Genomic DNA, 19726 nt, shown 5'->3' on the forward strand with positions numbered 1-19726 from the left:
CTGTTCAAAGTAGTTTTCTTTCTCCTTCAGTCTAGAATCAGATAACATTTTAACTAAGAAAGGAAAAAAATTCCTCCACATTTTAATGACTTTTTCTAAAACTTCTATAGCAGATTAAAGTAATACTGTGTCATAACCTGAAATTCTTCCACAGAAATAAAGTTTCAAATACGGTTCACTGAGAGGCCTCAAGCATTTATATTATACAAGCTATTCAGAACCTTGATAATCAGTGCTCTCAAATACATCAAAATAGTCAAAACAAATATTATTTACATTATATTTATCCAAATATGGCTAAGAGTGTGTAGTGACAATGACACTCTGATACATTCCTAGTAAGCTGGCATAAAATACCTGGAAACCAATTGCACAACAAATTGATAAAAAGCAAAAATATTAGAATTACTTGAGGAGCAATTTCATCTGAATTTCTGATACAAGGAAACACTTCTAAGTAGAGAAAGAAAACTGTATGGGCAAAAAATAGTCCAAGCGCTGACTATGCTGTAGAAATAAATACTAGTATTGAATAAACTGTGGTACACCCTAAATAATGCAATATTAATACCGCCTCTCAAAATAGAGTTATTAAATTTACTCACTAAGACAAAGTTGCTTGTAATATGGTAGATGAAAAATCTGGGTTTTTTTTCAGATACTGAATGTAACTTATGAGTATACTAACATTCTAGAATAAATGTATTCCTATGTTTTTTAAATTTCAGAAAGCTTCTTGAATCATAATAAACAAAATAAGCCTGCTCCTTAACACAGTTCTATTATAAATTCTCAAGTAAGATAATAGATTCCTTTAACTGAGTATAGTCCCATAATTTATGTTTTAGGCAAATACATCTGATCTTTCCAGTACTTATAATTCTGTATAAATTACATTTGTCTTATGTAATTCATTAAGGTTAATTAACTTGATACCTAGATCTCAAGATAACTAGCAGACAATCTACCAGATTTAATGTTCCTGGAAAAGAAATCATGAGTTTTCACATAAACCAGACTGTGAAATAGATTACCTTTTCTTTATTATCCAAAGAGGAGGAAAGTCTGGGACTTGAAGCTGAACGTGTAACACCTGCAGTATCTTTTTCTTTCTGACCCTCTTTAGATGCTGTGATTTCAGCAAGTGCACCATAGCTGCCCGTCTTTCTAAGTCCTAACCTCCAAGTTGCAGGAGACTCATCTTTTCTCTCTTCTTCTTTGGGAGAAATTTTTGTAGCTGTGGTTGGAAACTGTGTTTATTTTATTTTTTAAGGAAAAGAAAAAAGAATTTTTAAAGCTGATCAGTCCTTAATTTGGAAACAATAAGTTTACAGATAATATATTTAAAATTATGGTTTACAGTTTCAGGATAAAACACTTTCACTAAATAGGTTAATGTCTTAGTAAAAAATGTAAATATCTAAAAATTTTAAAGAAATAGACTACCTTTCCAGGGGTTAGACTTAAGAAAACACACTACACACTTTATATCACACAGAAAAATTATGATGCAAATACAGAAAACAGAAATGAGCACACCGTAAGGACTTAAAACCATGCATCTTTGGAACCAATTTATATTAAACTTGTTATGTTGTAACCTAATATAAATTCTTGCACATAGAAATGCCTCACCATAGATTTTTCACCCTTATTGGGCACAAGAACAATGCCAGTTTTGCGCAAGCCCTGCCTCCATGATGCAGGATCTACTGATTCCACCACAGGCATGATAGGAGCAATGAAATCATACTAAAGCCAATTAAAATAAGACAGGTAAAGAGATAAAGATTGAAAGCATGAAAACAGAAAAGGGAAGTTACGAGCAAAATGTATTTTCTTCATTTTAAAATAGTTTTATAATAAATTAAACCCCAATAATTGGATAATGATCCAATCTTTAAAAGTTACTGGGAACAAGTTCTAGCTTTAGCATGAGATAATCTGAAAAAATCTAATAAACTTCTAAAGCAATTAAAGACATATAGAATAGATAATATAGCATGTGAGTGAACAAACTACTGCACATGAATTTTGTTTTTAATCCATGTATACACTCTGGTTAAAAAATTTTATGTCCAACACAATCAACAAAAACTAGTAACTGATATTTTCTAATTATAATACTCTGTTTAACATCACAGCCTTAAATTTACTGATTTCCCCACCAAACATTAAATATTTCAACTATAGTAAAAACTAATTTTATGTACAAATATTTATGTTATTTTTAGGGCTTTCCAACAACCCTAAAAATGCAACCTCTGTTATCTTTAGATCACTTTATCAACTTCACTTCTAGAATTTCTATACTCAACCACAGTTAACTATACAGATTGGTGAATACAGCAACTAACTAGTTGCCACAAGCATAGGGTATTAATAGTTTTTAAAAAATCCTTTCTTTCATATCTATTGCCAACATTTGCTATAATTAGCAGGTTAATAGAGCTTGTTAAAGCTCCCATGATGATGCTTGAGGGCCACTTCATGGACAAAACTGTTATAAAGATATACCTCTGGTACTTCCAGTAATGAACTGCTATCAACAGGGCCTAAGCATTCCTCAGTTCCTAAAATGTGCACCGAAGTGCTCCAGGGTGTCACAACAAAGTCACGGGGGCTCTGTAGAATATTTTAAAGTTTTGAGAGAAGCAGTGACATCTCATAGACACTGCACAACCTGCCATTTTGATCACATTTGCATCGAACTACCTAATGAGACAAAACAGGTAATTCCTTTTGCCAGTGGCACTGCAAAAAAAACCTACCAAACACTAGGGGCTCCAATGACCAAGAAAGTTTGTGAACTCTAATATTCTGTGCAATATGATAGGTACTGAGACAGCTACTCATTGACTGGTGAGTTTATAGGGCTAGACTGTAAATGCCAAGCTTTGTGGATCACAGATAATATTAATACACAAAGGAATGAGTGTGGCTGTACCCAATAAAACTTTAGGGACAGTGAAATTTTTCTGATATTTTTCTCCAACCAGTTTGCTATACAAAAACAGGTAGTGGGCTAGGTTTGGCCCACCGGCCAGTTTGCCAACACCCACATTAGGTCTCCCACCTCCTCAAAAAACAGAAACAAAAACAAACAAACAAAAAACCTGGAAACAAACTTTTTCCCCCATGATAAAACAGCCAGAGATCAGATAACATTTATTGTTATAACTGAAGCTAACATTTAACAAATATTTACTAGTGTGTGACCCTCAGCTAAGTGTTTCACTTGGGTTATCCTGTTTCAACCTTATAATTACCCAATGAAATACTACCATTACTGTTATTCTAGAGTTGAGAAAAATGAGGCAGTACTATCTATCAATTTTGAAATCAGCATTTGTTACACAGTAATCATTGATATACCTCCACTCTGCCCAACATGAATTTGGATTTAAGTACCGCTTTATATGTCTAAAGGCACCTTTTGATTTTACTTGGTATATAAATAAACCCTTCCTGAAATACTTAACTATACCTCCTCCTCCAGGAAACTCTCTTCTTTAGCTTTTTTAACTGGATGCTATCTTGACCTTTTTCTTTTGACTCTGACCATTCCTTTCTTGACTGACTGACTGTGTGTGTGTGTGTGTGTGTGTATACAACACTCCTTATACAGGCTGTGTGTGTGTGTGTGTATGTGTGTGTACAACTTTCCTTGTGCTAGCCCTTCCAGAGTCTGCTCTTGGATCTCTCATATTCTGTTTCTACTTTCTTCTCCTGGGGGACTGGAGGAGGGTCTTTACTTCCTCAGGCTAAATATTAATTGTAGTCAGCTTATTCTCAAATGTATTATTCTCCAGTCCAGTCTCCTAAATTTCCAGTCCTAATTTTACCTGTAGAGTGGATGATCTAGAACTGTAACTGAAAACTTGAAACTCAATATGACTAAAATAAAACACCTTTACTTCCAAACCATCTCTTCTTCAGTTCCCTAATTCTGTTAATGGCACGAAGGTTAGCTCTTCGATCTCCTATGTTTCAAACTTCACAATTATGTTAGACCTTCTCTGTCATTTTCCTCCATCCATAAATTAGAGGTCAAGTCTCTAAATCTCCTCTCCTTTATAAGCCCAGAGCCACTTCCCTAGTTCATATTTTTATCATTGTGGGCAACTTCAATGACCTTCTAATAAACCTTTTCTCAATCAGTCTCTCATCTTCAAATCTGTACACTGCTGTCAGAATAATATTCTATAAAGAATAATTCTCTCAAGGCATTGTTCAAACATCTTCCATGACTCTCTACTACTTATCAAATAAAAGTGTTATCCTAGAAGAGAAGACATCCTGCAACATGGCTCTACTTTTCCTGTTTACTTTGTATATATGCACCCTATAAATTAATCAAATGGAACAATTCATTTTTCCTGCCAAATTATTCCACATTATCCCCACTTGTTCATATTGTTTTTCTTCCCTCCCTTTCAACAAGTTATGCAAGCCCTTCTTCTCTCAGGTGGAGTACTACCTACAAGATTTATCTAAAATGTCCTGATTCTATTATCTTAAGTCAAATATAATTTCTTCTCCTTTTAAATCATGCTACATCTGTACATTTCGATTGGAATACTTTATGTACCCACAGCACATAGCAGTCTTTTGTTAAATTATTAACTATTACATTGAATTCAATTAACTAGAACACTTAATTCCATAACAATTCTGAACTTTTAACATCAAGTAAAGAAAACGTCATTTACATTTTATTGGAACGTACACCCATATAGAAGAATAGATAATCTGCTTTAGAGATCCCAACAATATTTATTTTGACTAGAAAGGCTTATACAGACTTACTGTTAGTTAACAATTTTAAGCACAAAATCAAACTGATGGTTTTATAGATAACATCTCCACAAATCATCAGCTTGATATTGCTACAGAAACAGTTCTTTAATTTCAGCTGAAGGGTTAAGGAATTAAGGAAAGATCATTTAAAGTAAACACCTCTATCTTTCACCATAGTTACCCCAAGTTATTAAAATAAGTGAAATGTAAAACTGTTTTGTGTGCTTCCATTTTTGTGATCTATCTTGCTGTGAACACGTGCACACGCACATAGTTTATGTACCAGGGAAGGAAGCTGGAGAACTTAATATAACTTTGTCTAAATATCAGAAGTGGAGTCATGACTGGGAACCTAAAAACAGATAACTGCAAAACCTTTTAAGATGCAATTAGAAATTAACAATCTGTTTAAGGAAATTTGTATGTTAGGTCACTCAAGTTACAGATAAACTTGAAAAAATTTTAAAAAACACTAATATGCTAAATTAAAGTAGATACAGGAGTATAAGAATCACTGAATATAACAGGTTTTAAAAGTCATACAATATTGATAAGAAGACTCCCTCTTCATCAAAAAAAATATTTCAGGCCAGGCGTGGTGGCTCATACCTGTAATCCTACCACTTTGGGAGGCCAAGGCGGGTGGATCACTTGAGGTCAGGAGTTTGAGACCAACCTGGCCAACATGATGAAACCCTGTCTCTTATTAAAAATACAAAACTTGGCTGGGTGTGGTGGCAAGTGTCTGTAATTCAGCTACTCGGGAGGCTGAGGCAGAAGAATTGCCTGAATCTGGGAGGTGCAGGTTGCAGTGAACCAAGATTGCACTCCAGCCTGGGTGACAAGAGCAAAATTCTGTCTCCAAAAAAAAAAAAAAAAAAAAAAAAAATCAAAATTTTTACACATGATTGTTTTGAATAAAATTTGGTCACAAAACTTTAAGAACAAAGAAGCAATATAATCTTCAAAGTAAGTTACTGTGCTTGAAACTGAGAATAAAATAGTTTCTAAATACGCAAATTTAGAAGCAGATGTTATTACATTAATTACAGAACCAAGAGTGATTTTGAATAAGAACTTTTACAGCAAAGAGATTACTGGCCCACTATACTAACAGAGGTTATAAAGTATTTCCTTTCAGTTAGGGCATTAGGTATAAACTGAGAACTAAATTGCCATAAATGTTGGCTATATGTGAGAACAAGAGAATTGAACACAGGAAGTTTACTGTAATCATTTGACTGTAGCAGGAAAGGGATTACTTAGCCAAATACCTAAAAGATAGAGAGCCAGTGCTGGGTGCAGTGGCTCATGCCTATAATCCCAGCACTTTGGGAGGCTGAGGCGGGCGGATCACAAGGTCAGGAGTTCGAGACTAGCCTGGCCAACATGGTTAAAACCCATCTCTACTAAAAATTTAACTAGCCAGGCATGGTGGAGGCACCTGTAATCCCTGCTACTCAGTAGGCTGAGGCAGGAGAATCACTTGAACCCGGGAGGCAGATGTTGCAATAAGCCAAGATTGTGCCACTGCACTCCAGCCTAGGTGACAGAGCAAGACTCCGTCTCAAAAAAAAAAAAGAAAGATAGCTAGTTTCTTGCCTAGGCATTCCAGGGAGATGGAACTTCTGGGAACTTTTGATAACCTTATAGTTGAAACAGATCAAAAGATGCAGGCATGAATTTAGTATTCACTGAAGAAGAATATGGGGGCTCTAGAAGTAAAATAAACTTTAATTAAAGCAGTTTATAGTGACGCTAGTTACAGCATGATTAACAGTCTTCAAAATTTTGCAAACTGCTTTTAGATAATTTCTTATTAAAGCATACATAATTACGATCATATGAACATGAGTTCTAACTGAATTCAAGAAGCACTCAGTTTTGGAATATATAAGGTAAGATAACTCATTCAGTTTCTCGATATTCAAACTACATATCAATGAAACCAACACATTTCTACCACTCATTATTTACATTACTGCCCTCCTTGGGAAGAATTTTAGAGAAGGATTATTACTAACAGTAGGGATTTTTTTTTTATTCTGCAGTTTATGATTTCAAAAAGACCTTGACCACCTAAAGCCAAATCCCAATACTGACAACACAACAGAAATGCTGTGAGGATTTAAAAAACAATCAGTCCTTAAACTCATGCAAATAATGTCAAACGAGCAACAAAATAAGAAGTTCAAAGGCAACTAAACACAATGTACAATCCAAGTGGACCCCTGATTTTAAAAAACAAACAGAAAGACTCAAAGGACAATTGGGAAAATCTGGGTATGTATATTAGTTATTAACAACATAAATAATATTATACCAAAGTTAAATTTCCTAAGTGTGATTATTTTGAGAATGAAGAATATTAGTCTTGTATTTAGGAGATACATACTGACATATTTAGGCATGAAGTGTTATGATGACTGCAATCAATTTTTCAAGGGTTTGGTTAAAAAAAAGGTGTGTGTGGATAAAGAGGGAAATGAGTATGCTCATTAAAGATAAAAAAGGACTGGTGAAGAGAAATCTTTGAAGAGAGACTAGTAGGTCAAACATAAACAAAAACTCTGAATCGTTAATTTGGGTTAAAAGAAGGATAGGTTCCAGAGAAGCAGGAAAAGGTAAAGTCTTAAAAAGATCAACACACTAACTGGAAAACACTGCTTCGGTGGAGAGAAGAGACAAGAGAGATGGAGAACAGACAGAGAACAGAAAGAGAGGAGAAATAAATGAAACTAACATTTTGAAAACACACTGAGTTTACTGGCCAGGCTGTCTCAACCAATCCTTACAATATTAACTGTATTTCTCTTCATTTTGTTTTGTTATACAAAAGGAAGACAGTAAGTAACTTGCTCAAGGTCATAACAACTAATAAGGTAGAGTCAGGAGCTCATCTCTGGTTTATCCGACCTCAGGGATCATGCTCCCACTGGCATACCAGTTGCCTGCCTAGTGCTTTGTACTATGAGTTTAAAAAATTTAGATTCTCGTTCTCTCATTGACTTGTGGTGATAGTTTTTGTAACTTACTTACCTATGTGTGAAATTATCAACATGCACACCTCTACTTAACAGAGATAAAGGATATAAAACCTGAGCTTCTCAAAATAAAAGTTCAATAGAAAAAAAAAAAAAACTAATACAATCATTGATTTTAATATTACAAAATTTTTTAACTTTCTGCCATTTATTAACTATCAACTGTATGTAATATTTGTTAACTACCAACTATAACATCAACAGTAATATCAATTGCAAAAATGATAAAAAAAAATCATTCAGAAGAAATCTCATTCAACTTAGAAACATAAATACATATTTACATTCTCAAATCTTACATATTTTTGGAAGAAACTATAAAAATTCAGAATTACTTTAATGAGTTAGTCCAAGTGGTACATAAATATAATACATGTATTTTCAGCAAACACAATTTTGGCTTACCTTTTTAATAGGTGATGTAGGTGTTGCTTGACCTGATGACACAGTAGGTGTTGTAACAGCTACAGGAGCTGCTTGTGTAGTAGAAGTGTTGGCATTAGTTACAGAAGCCAGGGGTTTTGTCTTATCTATTAAAGACAAACAATTAAGAGTCAAGATTCCATAGAAATTTGGTCTCAATGGTTGGGAAAAAATCATTTTATATTCCATTTTTGTTTAAGGTTTTGTTAACTAAAAGTCTTTCCCCACTGTGATTCCTTTTTGCAAGTCAGTTTTTCAGGGAGCTTCTAGCATTGTCTCAATATATATGCTGAAATAAATAGTTAAGATAATATGAAAGATATACAACAAAGCTTCTGACAATAAAAAGCACAAATAGAATCTGACTTCTGTGCTTTTAAAATGAAGAAAATAAAAACAAATTTAATTAAGATTTAAAAATTTGAATGCATGAATGCAATTAAAAACTTAACAATAACTATGCAATTTTCTAATGGATAAACAACTACTATTACTGATCTAAAACTGATGGTTCCTCTTTAATCAAGGAAATCTAAAAGTGCTTTTGTCAATAATTACCTTACATTCCTGTCAAACACTATGGTTAAATGTCCCAAAGAGCATGTCTTCCCACATCTAAAAAGTCTAAAGTTAAATGAGCACAGTATCATCTTGGAAAATAATCCACCTAACTGTGTAGAGAATCAATCAACAAATAATAAATGTCCCCATTCTTCAAGTAGTGTCCTAGGTACTAGGGATATATCAGCCAATGAAAAGACAAAATACCTTCACTTACAGTCTAGTAGGAGATATAAATAATAAATAAGATAAAACCCATGTACCACTATCCAAGTTATTTATTTACTTTTGAGACAGGATCTTGCTCTATTGCCCAGGTTGGGGTGCAGTGGTGTGATCTCGGGTCACTGAAGCCTGTTACCCAGGCTCAAACGATCTTCCCACCACAGTCTCTTGAGTAGCTGGGACTACAGGTATGCGCTACCACACCTACTAATTTTTGTATTTTTTGTAGAGACAGGGCTTCCCCATGTTGCCCAGGCTGGTCTTGAACTCGTGAGCTTAAGCAATCCTCCAGACCTGGACTCCCAAACTGCTGAGATTACTAGCATGAGCTACAGCACCCAGCCCCATCATCCAACTTATTTTGTAAACGTTATTAATATCGTTGTAGTCTTTCTATCCATTTGATTTCAACAAAGAATGACAAAGTCCTAGAAGAAAGAACCCTAAAAGCAAAAAATGTACTTCTCTTTCTCATTTTCTCAACTACCTTTCACATTTGTAAATTGTTTGAAAGGTATAACTAAAACTTAGGTTGCACTCTCATTTTTATCTGCTTTATGAGAAGAGAAAGAACACTGAAGAAAAACTGTTTGGGTGAATAATTTATTTTACAAAATTCAGCAAAATAGTTATTTTATGTCAAATAGTTTCCCAAGGAAATAACCTTACAAAAAGTAGAAAAAAGAAATGGTTTACAAATTGTCAAATTAAGCTGTAGCTCTACAGGGAAATGGCTGCTTTCTCAAGCTTTCCAAATAAAGCATGATAAAGCCTCGTTGATATTAAAAGAGCGAGAGGAAAGGAACCACACAGCGTTTACGTGGATTAATTCTTGAGACAGAGTCAAATTTTCCTGGCACCACTGACCACTAGCAACAGGAAGAACAAAATTATCATAGTACAATGCTTCAGAGGAACATTTAAAGTTAGCTCAGTGAGAAACTGAGTAGAGAGCAACTAGTACATTTCAATTCTAAACCGAGAACAAATACAATGCAATTTGATGGTAATTAGTTATATTTAATAGAATACTAGAGTTTTAAGAACCATCCAGGTCTTATAGCCCGATTTTTCTCATTTTATAAACAAGGATATTCAACCAAAAGATAGCAGAAGATTTGCTGGTCACTGGTAAAACTGGCCTAAGGTCTCTTGTTTTAAATAGTCCCTTAGTGTCTAATATTGAACAGTGACTTGTATACAAACAAGGGCTAATGAAGAAAAAATTTAGTGAACAAAAACCTAGAAATCTTTGAAAGAGATGCCTGGACTTCTATTTTTTGAATTATACTACATCAGTAGTAAAAGGCTTAAAATATAAGTTAGGAGGTCTGGGTGCAAGTCTTGGCTCTCTTGTGTACATAGTTTAATTTGTAATGATATACTTGACTACATACTGAGAGCTAAGTAATGTCTCCCAGGGAGGAGATTAACTGCATAAAAATAACTTTAGGCTATAGGTTGAGCGCCGTGGCTTATGCCTGTAATCCCAGCACTTTGGGAGGCTAAGGTGGGAGAACTGCTTGAGGACAGGAGTTCAAGACTAGCCTCAGCAAAACAGTTAACCCTACAAAAAATAAAAATAAAATTAGGTGTGTGTGGTAACATGTGCCTGTGGTCCCAGCTACTGGAGAAGCTGAGGAAGGAGGATCACTTGAACCCAGGAGTTTGAGAATAAGGTAAATGTTCATCATAATGGAAACAGATATATTTAATAGAATACTATACAATAGCTAAAAAAAAAAAAATGCAGATAAAGCTATAGAAATAGATTTATGAACAAATATAAAAAATGTAACTTTTGGTGAAAAAACCCAAGAAGTATAACAATTCCTACCATATGAAAAAAACACAAAACAATATTACAATTGTTATATATTACATATGAATGCACATATGTAAGAGTATAAAAATGAACTAGAAGATTACAGAACAAAACTCATGATAGTGATTGCCTTTGGGAAGGAAGGAAAGGGAAGCAGACTACGGTGGGTGACTAAAAAAGACATCTATAATGTTTTAACTTTATTTAAAAAATTGAAGTAAATATGATTAAATGTCACAGTAGTTAAAGTCTTAAGTCTAGGTTGTTGGAATATGAATGTTTATTATATTATACTTTTCTGTATCTTTAAAATTTCTCAAAACAAAGCAAATTCCCCCACATCCTCACAGCAAAGAGTTTTTACTCCATTCCTACTTTACTATTTCTTAGGGAAAATTTGGGATGCTGTTGGGACCGGCATCCTGGACGTTTGGACCTCAGAAGTAACAGGAGCATTTTTGAATTGCTGAGAACCCACATTCACAACCTATCTGTGCCTAAGGGACTCTTAGAAGCCTCTCCAACTTCTTTAAATATAGGTCGGCAAAACACAGAGGTGAACAACAGCCTCCAGATAATTAAAGAATAATAAATTCACAACTATATGTAGGTTCCTAGCATTCACTGAAAGATAATTTAGTAGCTTGCCAGGTATCTAAACAAGTAGCAAATCAGTCTGAAAAATTTAAAAATTAAGTCTGATCTTGTCTTATTTTACACTGCCACAAAATTCAACGAAAATGCATTTATCTTTTAATTTTACCTGTTTCAGCTTCTGATTCCGAGTCATCTTCCTCATCTTCTTCACTAGAGCAGCTAGACTCATCTTTCTTTCCTTCTTCTTCTTCATCAACCTTTTCTTGTTCCAGAGATTCAATACGGGATGCATTTTTCTCTGGTTCAATAATCAATGTCTCTTTGCTGTTAAAGGAAAACAGTGTTCAAATGATTAGAAACAAAAAAGGTTAAAATACATTCATTCTTCCCAGATCCACAATAAACATGCCTGTGGCCATTATGCCATCTCATTTACAAAAGTAACAAACGTACTTGAACATTTTACTCACTTTTTAAAGGTCTTCTGTGACTGATTATTGTCCATATTTGCTGTTGATTCAATTAACGGAGATTTCTTGTCCCGTTTTTCACTATGGAGCTTTGTACAAAGTTATGCAAAGGAAAATAAGAAAACTATTAAAATAATATTACTAAGATGCAGAGTTTAAAATAATAACAAAGTAGTTTTTCAGACATTAAATAAGACAAAACAAAGAAATAAATAAATTAAGTTTTACCTGAAAAGGAAAGAGCTTGAATAAAAAATGAAATAGACTAGACAATTAAAAAGTTCCATACAGGGCTAAGGTGGATTTTTTAAATCCCTCCAACTTTACTGAAAAAGTTCAGATCCACTAACCACTCAGGCTGGCTGAGGATATTTTACTCAAAACCCTGTTTCTGGCTGGGCGCAGTGGCTCACGCCTGTAATCCTAGCACTTTGGGAGGCCAAGGTGGATGGATTGCCTGAGCTCAGGAGTTCAAGATCAGCCTGGGCAACACGGTGAAGCCCCATCTCTATTAAAATACAAAAAATTAGCCGGGCATGCTGGCGTACTATGTAGTCTGAGCTACTCAGGAAGCTGAGGCAGGAGAATTGCTTGAACCCGGGAGGCAGACATTCTAGTGAGTTGAGATCACGCCACTGCACTCTAGCCTGGGACAGAGTGAGACTCCATCTCCAAAAAAAAAAAAACAAAACTGTTTCAGGTGACATAACTCCTTGCTATTGGACCTGCTATTGGATATATGAGATTTTATAGACTCCATCTTTTAAGTACAACCCTCTAATGAAATTGTAAAAACATGTTATTCTTGAGGACATATATAAGTATTCCTTTTGAGAAGGGGAGGAAATAGAAATGGGGATAAGCAACAAAAAAAGTTAAATATCACTACCTTTATTCTCTTTCACTATCATTTAGTGAAACTTAAGGATATCTTAAAACCAAAAAGTACAAAACATCACAAGAAAACTTTTGTAATTGTCTCAAATTCAAAGTTACTAAGATAATTATGTAATACAGACAATTATTAGACAGTCATCAAACATACCAGATTTTGTTTCTTTTGCAACTCTTCTAAATATCCTAAAATGTCTTCATCTGCTACATCAAAGGCTGTCTGGCCCTAGGTAGGAAACAAGGGGTGGGCAGTGATGGTCAAAAGTCAATAAATCATAAAATGTCTTCAGTAATTCTGTATAATTTTATATAAAGAAGTTGGATAACATTTTTTACAGTGGTTATAAATGATACAACTACTACTGTAAAAACATACAACTCTAAGGCAATGTACATGAAATTTATGTGAGACAGAAGCTGTGAATATCTCCCCTTATTTTTTTGGTAACAGCTTTATCGAGATATAATTCATATACCAAACAAATCACTCATTTAAAGTGTACGATTCAATGGTTTTATGGATATTCAGAGTTGTACAACTATCAAAATAATCAATTTCAAACATTTTTATCACCCTAAGAAGTAGGAACATACCCTTTAGTAATCACTGTCTGCATCCAGCCCAAGGCAACCACTAATCTACTTTCTCTCTCTATAGATCTGCCTATGCTAGACATTTCATGTAAGTGGAATCATACAATACATGGTTCTTTGTGACTGGCTTCTTTCACTCTACATGTTTTCAAGGTTCATCCATGTTATAGCATGTGTCACTTCATTTCTTTTGATGAATAATATTCCATTGCATGACATATACGGTCTGCTAATCTAGTCATCAGGTGGACATCTGTTTTTTTTTTTTTTTTTTTTTTTTTTTTTTTTTTTTTGCCTATGATGAATAATGCTGCTATGAGCATTCATGTACAACTTTTTGTGTGGACATCTGTTTTCATTTTCTTCAACATCCAGTTAAGGGTGAAATGACTGGGTAATTTAACCTTTTGAGGTCTTTTTCTTTTTGATGACATCCTACAACTTAAATTCTTAGTAGAGTAATAAAATTTAAAAATACATATATTTAACCTGTTTAACATTCAGCCAGCCACAGGTATGGCTTAATTTTAAAAATTAGTCCAGATGAACATATGTCAATTTATTTTAATTCACTGTGAAAGAGAAAATTTCAAAGAGCTGCTGACTAAACATAGTAAGAATATTTCCTGCTGCCTGCATTAGTCCTTATAATAGCCCTACTGGACAAGTTTCCAGGACGCTTACAAGTTCATTATTTAGAATACAGTCTTCTTTATGTTATCCAGTACATGATCCTTTCACAGAAAAAAAATGTTTTTAGCAACAAAAAATCTAATTCTGAAAGAAAGTTCAAATTTCTTAACAGTATTCCTATATCCACAAGGACATAAGAATGGATAAGAAATAATGGCTTCTAAAATCACATTAATTTTTCCGTTTAGAAACCAACAACAACCCTTGTTTCTGTACCAACATCAGGATGTTAACATCTATTCAGAAAGGAGCTAATTTCCAAACACTAAAAAAGTTAGCCAATATCTGAGCTAGTTTTCCCATTGTCTGTTAATAAAATAAAAAGCTATTGTCTATGAAAGGTATCTTTTTTTTTGAGATAGGATCTCGCTCTGTTGCCAAGATTGGAGGACACTGGCATGACCGCGGCTCACGGCAGCCTCAGTCTCCTGGAGCTCAGGTGATTCTCCCACTTCAGCCTCCTGAGTAGCTGGGACCACAGATGCACACTTCCATGCCTGACTAGTTTTTGTATTTTTTTGTAGAGATGTAGTTTCACCATGTTGCCCAGGCTGGTTTTGAACTCGAGGGCTCAGGCCGACCTCCACTTCCCAAAGTGCTGGGATTATAGGTAAGAGCCACTGTGCTCAGCCCTATGAAGTATATCTTAAAAGTATATAAAATACTGCTTTTTCAAAATAGGTGAGGAGTATGTATATAAATTTACAAGATTCAAAAATACTTATCATACTTGCCTTTTCTTGCTAGAAAGTCTTTCCAGTAGGAATTTAAGAGACAATCTATCCTTTCCCACTCAGTCCAAGATAAAAAGTTTTAGTTTTAATAAACTTTCCTCCCATTTCAATCTTGGGAAATAGAAGCCAAGATTTAAATTCCTGAAGAATAAATAGTTCTGAAATCAAATAACTGGCTCAAAACTTAAGGTGCCCTTTAAATTAGAAATACATGTTAATTCTAGTTTTGCTATATCATATGCTTTATATAATCAGTTCTAAAATGTTAATAAGCTATACATTTAATGTAAACTGTGTTTAAGATTATGTTATGTGGAAATAATTCACTGACTTATTTTTAAATATCATATTAAGCATTACCAACCCTTCTCATGAATGAACTATCCCACCTTGAAATGTCTGAACTGTAATTAAATTTTTGTAGCAGTTAAATGCAATGGGGTCACTTTAATAACCAAGGAACTCTCCTCTTTAAGAGTAAGAAATTGGATCACGCTACTAACCTTTATTTTCACTTTCTCCCTTGATAAATGAGTCTACTTTGCAAACAGCAGCTGATACAGAATCAAAACTAGAGTAAAACATGGGCTATAAGAATTTCTACTTTCAAAAAAAGCACCCTCATCAACTTAACTCAGCAACTTAAACATGCTCTTTAAACAATCTGTAGCACAGTTATAAAGCTAACAGTCGTGAAGTTATAAACATTATTTGGTTCTTAACTACTATAAGGCTACTGTGCTTCACTGATAGAGTATAAACACATTATAGTATATAAGCAGTGCCACTCAAAGCAACCAGGCAACAAATGAGGACACAATGCTGAGCTATGAGAATGTCAGAACTCTATCAAGAGAACTATCTTAAAAATAACTGCTTAAAAAAAATGAGTCCAATACATCTATTAAGAGTCACAAACACACTGGAGACATTGTAAGTCTAACTTCACAGTTTCTTCATTTTTCTTTACTCACTTATTCTAACCAAATTGTTTTTTTAGGTACAACCTCTTCATCTTCACAACAACGAATAATGTAGCTGGGACAAGTATTAGAATGATTCTCACTGTATAGATGAAGAAACTCAGTCTGAGTGCATGGTATTTGCCCAAGGTCATACAGATCATTAAGAGAAAGTGGGAATACAATTTAGGTCTCTACTACTCTAGTGTGTCATTTTGCCTTTATCAAAAATAAAAATAAATACAGATGGAATTAGGGTAAAAACATCCTTGTGTCCATTAATAGCAGAAATAGCTTTGTCATTCATTTAAATCTTTATAATGACAGTTATATTAATCTAAAAACTTGTTTGCTAGCCATTGTATTCAGTAAGAGAATTCCAACCAGAAAAGCATTCTAGTCAATAAAGAACAATATTTAGATACATTCTAGTAAAGCAATTATTTTAATAAGCTAAGAAAGCAAAAAACCTTTATATTTAAGGTCTGTATCACATAATCTATAATAATGAATTAAAATGACAGTAAATATGTATTACAGTTTGCAAATAATTTAAAGAAATGAGACTGAAATCTCTAAATATTTTTAGGAAGGGTTTCAGATTTTCTATATGATTTGCTACACTTACTATATTATACATCATTTTCCCAAATAGTGTTTTCTATTACTGAAGAATTCATCTAAACTCTGGTAGTACCTTAGGTGCACATCTTTAATATCATTTTTTAAAACAATTTAGTAATAACCTTCAATCTGTAAGTACTAAGGAAGGTATCAAATGACAATATAAATTCATATAGGCAGGCTTACATAATTAAGACAAAGTAATTTATTTTGATTGAACATGATGTATGACATTTTAAAATGTAGACAATAAAAACAGTCTAATTCATACATGCAAAGTTATGATTAAACTTTTAAAAATCAAAGTCGTAAAATAGAACTTCTCAAATGAAAAAAAAAGGCTTGTGTTTGGATATATTTATGGCACAAACTCCTTTAGAATGCCATAGACATTATGTAGCTCCTCATTATAAAAAGCAGTCTTTAAAGTCTTGACTTTTAAAAGAAAAATAATATTTTTATTAAAATTTATATTTTTACAGCTTAATAGTATCTTGAAAAATAAAAGATGAGGAAACTAAAACGAAAAGAAGTTACAGAGGAGCTTAGCAGAATAAAAAGAAAAAACAATTATCAGGGCTTTAGGAAAATTACTTGACTTCTCTGATCATGTTCCTGAATCCAAAAAACCCTTAATTTCACAGGGTTGTTAAAAGAATTGCATATGTGTAAAAAAGGCTGAAAATCTTTAAATTTTATGTAAATATGAGGCACAATTGTGTTTTTTTTTGTTTGTTTGTTTTTAGCAGGGTCTCCTTCTGTTGCCCACTGCTGTGCGGTGGCACAATTATGGACTCACTGCAGCCCTGAACTTCTGTACTCAAGCGATCCTTCTACCTCAGCCTCCCACATAGCTGGGATTACAGGCGCACATCACAAGGCCTGGCTCACAATTCTTTTAAGATCACATAAAGATCTACTGAAATATCGAATGACAGATAAGAGAGTAAATAAAATTTAGAGTGACAGAGGAGCTGCTATTAATTTTTTTAAAAAGGATACAAGGCACAATAATTTTATATGCACTCCTTCTCTGATAGCAAAATTATGATCTGTATGGCACAGGAATTAGATAATTGTTGGCCAGATGCAAATAAAATAATTTTTCTCATACATACTCTATATTGTCTATGTTTCACTAGAATACTGATTCAGTAGGGGAAACACACCATGTTTAAACTTGTAAGTGAAATGATCCTTTTTGGAAACCATTTCAATTAATAAGCTTCTCTCATCTAGTTCTTATCCGGAGGCTACTGTTACTAAATGAACCAATTATCAGCACTGCCCATATGAATGGACATGTGGTAAAAAGTCACTGTTTGGGAGAGAAGAATGCAGACCAGAGTTCAGAGGCTAACAGGTATCCGCTAATCTTTTCAGAAAAAAATTCTGAAGGGGAATTTCTACATGAAAAGAGAGGTAACGTGACTTGCAAAGCTAAAATTAGCTGGCCTTTTACTTAAATAGTATCAATATTTATTTGTCTTCTAATGCTGATTACAAAACAACAGAGAAAGTAAATTATTGAAAGTTTTAACTAAAAATTCAACCCAAAGATTTTTTTATTTGTATATAAGTATAAACCAATCATTCTCCCAAATTTTTTTACTTTCCTTAAGACTTCTACCAATTCCTATGATTTTCATGCCTGCACATTTCTTATATAAAATATATATTTAAATCAGTTAATGAAAGTAAGTTATTTAGAACTCTACTCCAAAAACAGCAAAAGAATTAGATGGTCCTATTTTGAATAAAGATGAGATCATTTTATGACTCTCTGCTACATAACCTATGATATTTTCCTATGAAATGCAATATACAAGGAACATTCTATGGAAAGGTAATTAAACTCACTAGAGGAGACATGTTTTGCGTTCTCCATGATACTTATTATCTACCAACACAGAGTGGGAAGCGACTAGCAGGAATACTGGTGACTGGTTATTGACTGATAGTATCTACAAAGGAGTAGAGAAGTCTAGTTTAACAAGAAACTTGATAACCTGAATCTTTTCATGATTTCGTGAAAAACACTTGTATGACATTATCTCCCTCCCTCCTTCTACCTAATTGTGGTATTAAGTATATAATTTACCTCACTCAACAGAACTACTTTCTCATCTACAAAACTAGAAGACTAGATGATGTTGCATCTCAATGATCCCCTTCAGCATAAAACTTTATAGTGTTTACTGTCATTACCTGCTGTAAGACCTCATTATTCATGTCACTTAGAGAACTCTATAAGCAAGCTAAAAGACCATCAGCTAAAGAATTAGAACCACACTTCTACATGTGTTCCAACTCAAAGGGGAGGCAGAAAACATTCACATAAGAATGCAACATTTTCTAAGCTTCTGAACTCCTAAGAACATAGTATCAATGCAAGTATCCAAATCTACTCTACATGAATGGCAATCTGACTACTGAAAGAGTAATACTTCTTTCTTTGCAGCACAAGGCCAGAACTACCTCATATGGTAGCTGAAAAGACTTAAACCATTAATTAGTAAGTCAGTTGGCTAAAAAAAGTTTTATGCAGTTGATAAAAATATAATTATATAAGGTAATCCTTATAACATTTTGAGATTATATTTCTAAATATAGTTTATAAAACTGTATTTCTAAAAGTTAAAATATTAAAATACTTTTAAAAGGCCTACCACTTTGTTGACCATCTCCATATCACATAGATTGTCCACTAAAATTCGACATGCTTCTTCTTTACCCCAATGAGCTGCAGCATGAAGAGGTGTCCAGCCATCATAGTCTTTAATATTAACATCATAGCCTGCCTGTATTAAAAGTCTAAAGAAATTACAGTGAATTAGACAATCATTAAAATCTAGAAATAAATGATCGTGATCAAAAGCTTTCTACCATGCAATTTAACTACAATTTTCAATTAATTTCTTTTCAGAATTCACATCCTTCCCCCTCAGTGAATTAACTATGGCAAATACAAAGTATTTCTCAGAAAAAACTCGGAAAAAGAGGATCTTGAGTCATTGCCATAATAATGCAGTTTTAATTAATTCCTAATGACTCTAAGTCTTATGGTTTGGTGTGACACTGATTAATTCTTGTTAATATGACTTGTAAGTTAAATTTTCACAGAAAAGCCCATAATTTTTCAATGTAAAATCAAAAACTGATTAATCACTTTGTATGTAAAACTGATTTATTGTGGGAACTATCATCTTCAGGTTTCCAAATAATGTATAATCTCGGGCTAAATGTGTTCTAAGAATATACTGGAATCAAAGAAACTTGT

The 19726-nt window shown here is 33.6% G+C and overlaps 1 protein-coding gene across 9 annotated transcripts in view; it reads right to left on the bottom strand.

The window, feature by feature from the left end:
- Positions 1–19726, bottom strand: part of PPP1R12A (protein phosphatase 1 regulatory subunit 12A) — a 161947-nt gene that overhangs the window by 36080 nt on the left and 106141 nt on the right. For all 9 annotated transcript variants that reach the window (XR_002515723.2, XM_003906819.5, XM_009181263.4 and 6 more), the window contains exons 5-10: positions 19116–19260; positions 12991–13065; positions 11946–12034; positions 11642–11799; positions 8250–8374; positions 1035–1250 (exon numbers count right to left, since the gene is read on the bottom strand). Coding sequence is in view for 8 of the 9 variants with exons in the window: in XM_003906819.5 (XP_003906868.1) it covers positions 1035–1250; positions 8250–8374; positions 11642–11799; positions 11946–12034; positions 12991–13065; positions 19116–19260 (808 nt within the window). In the remaining variant the exon portion in view is untranslated. The remainder of the gene's footprint in view (positions 1–1034; positions 1251–8249; positions 8375–11641; positions 11800–11945; positions 12035–12990; positions 13066–19115; positions 19261–19726) is intronic.

The sequence above is a fragment of the Papio anubis genome, chromosome 9 (assembly GCF_008728515.1).
Source record: "Papio anubis isolate 15944 chromosome 9, Panubis1.0, whole genome shotgun sequence".
Classification (NCBI taxonomy): Eukaryota; Metazoa; Chordata; class Mammalia; order Primates; family Cercopithecidae; genus Papio; species Papio anubis.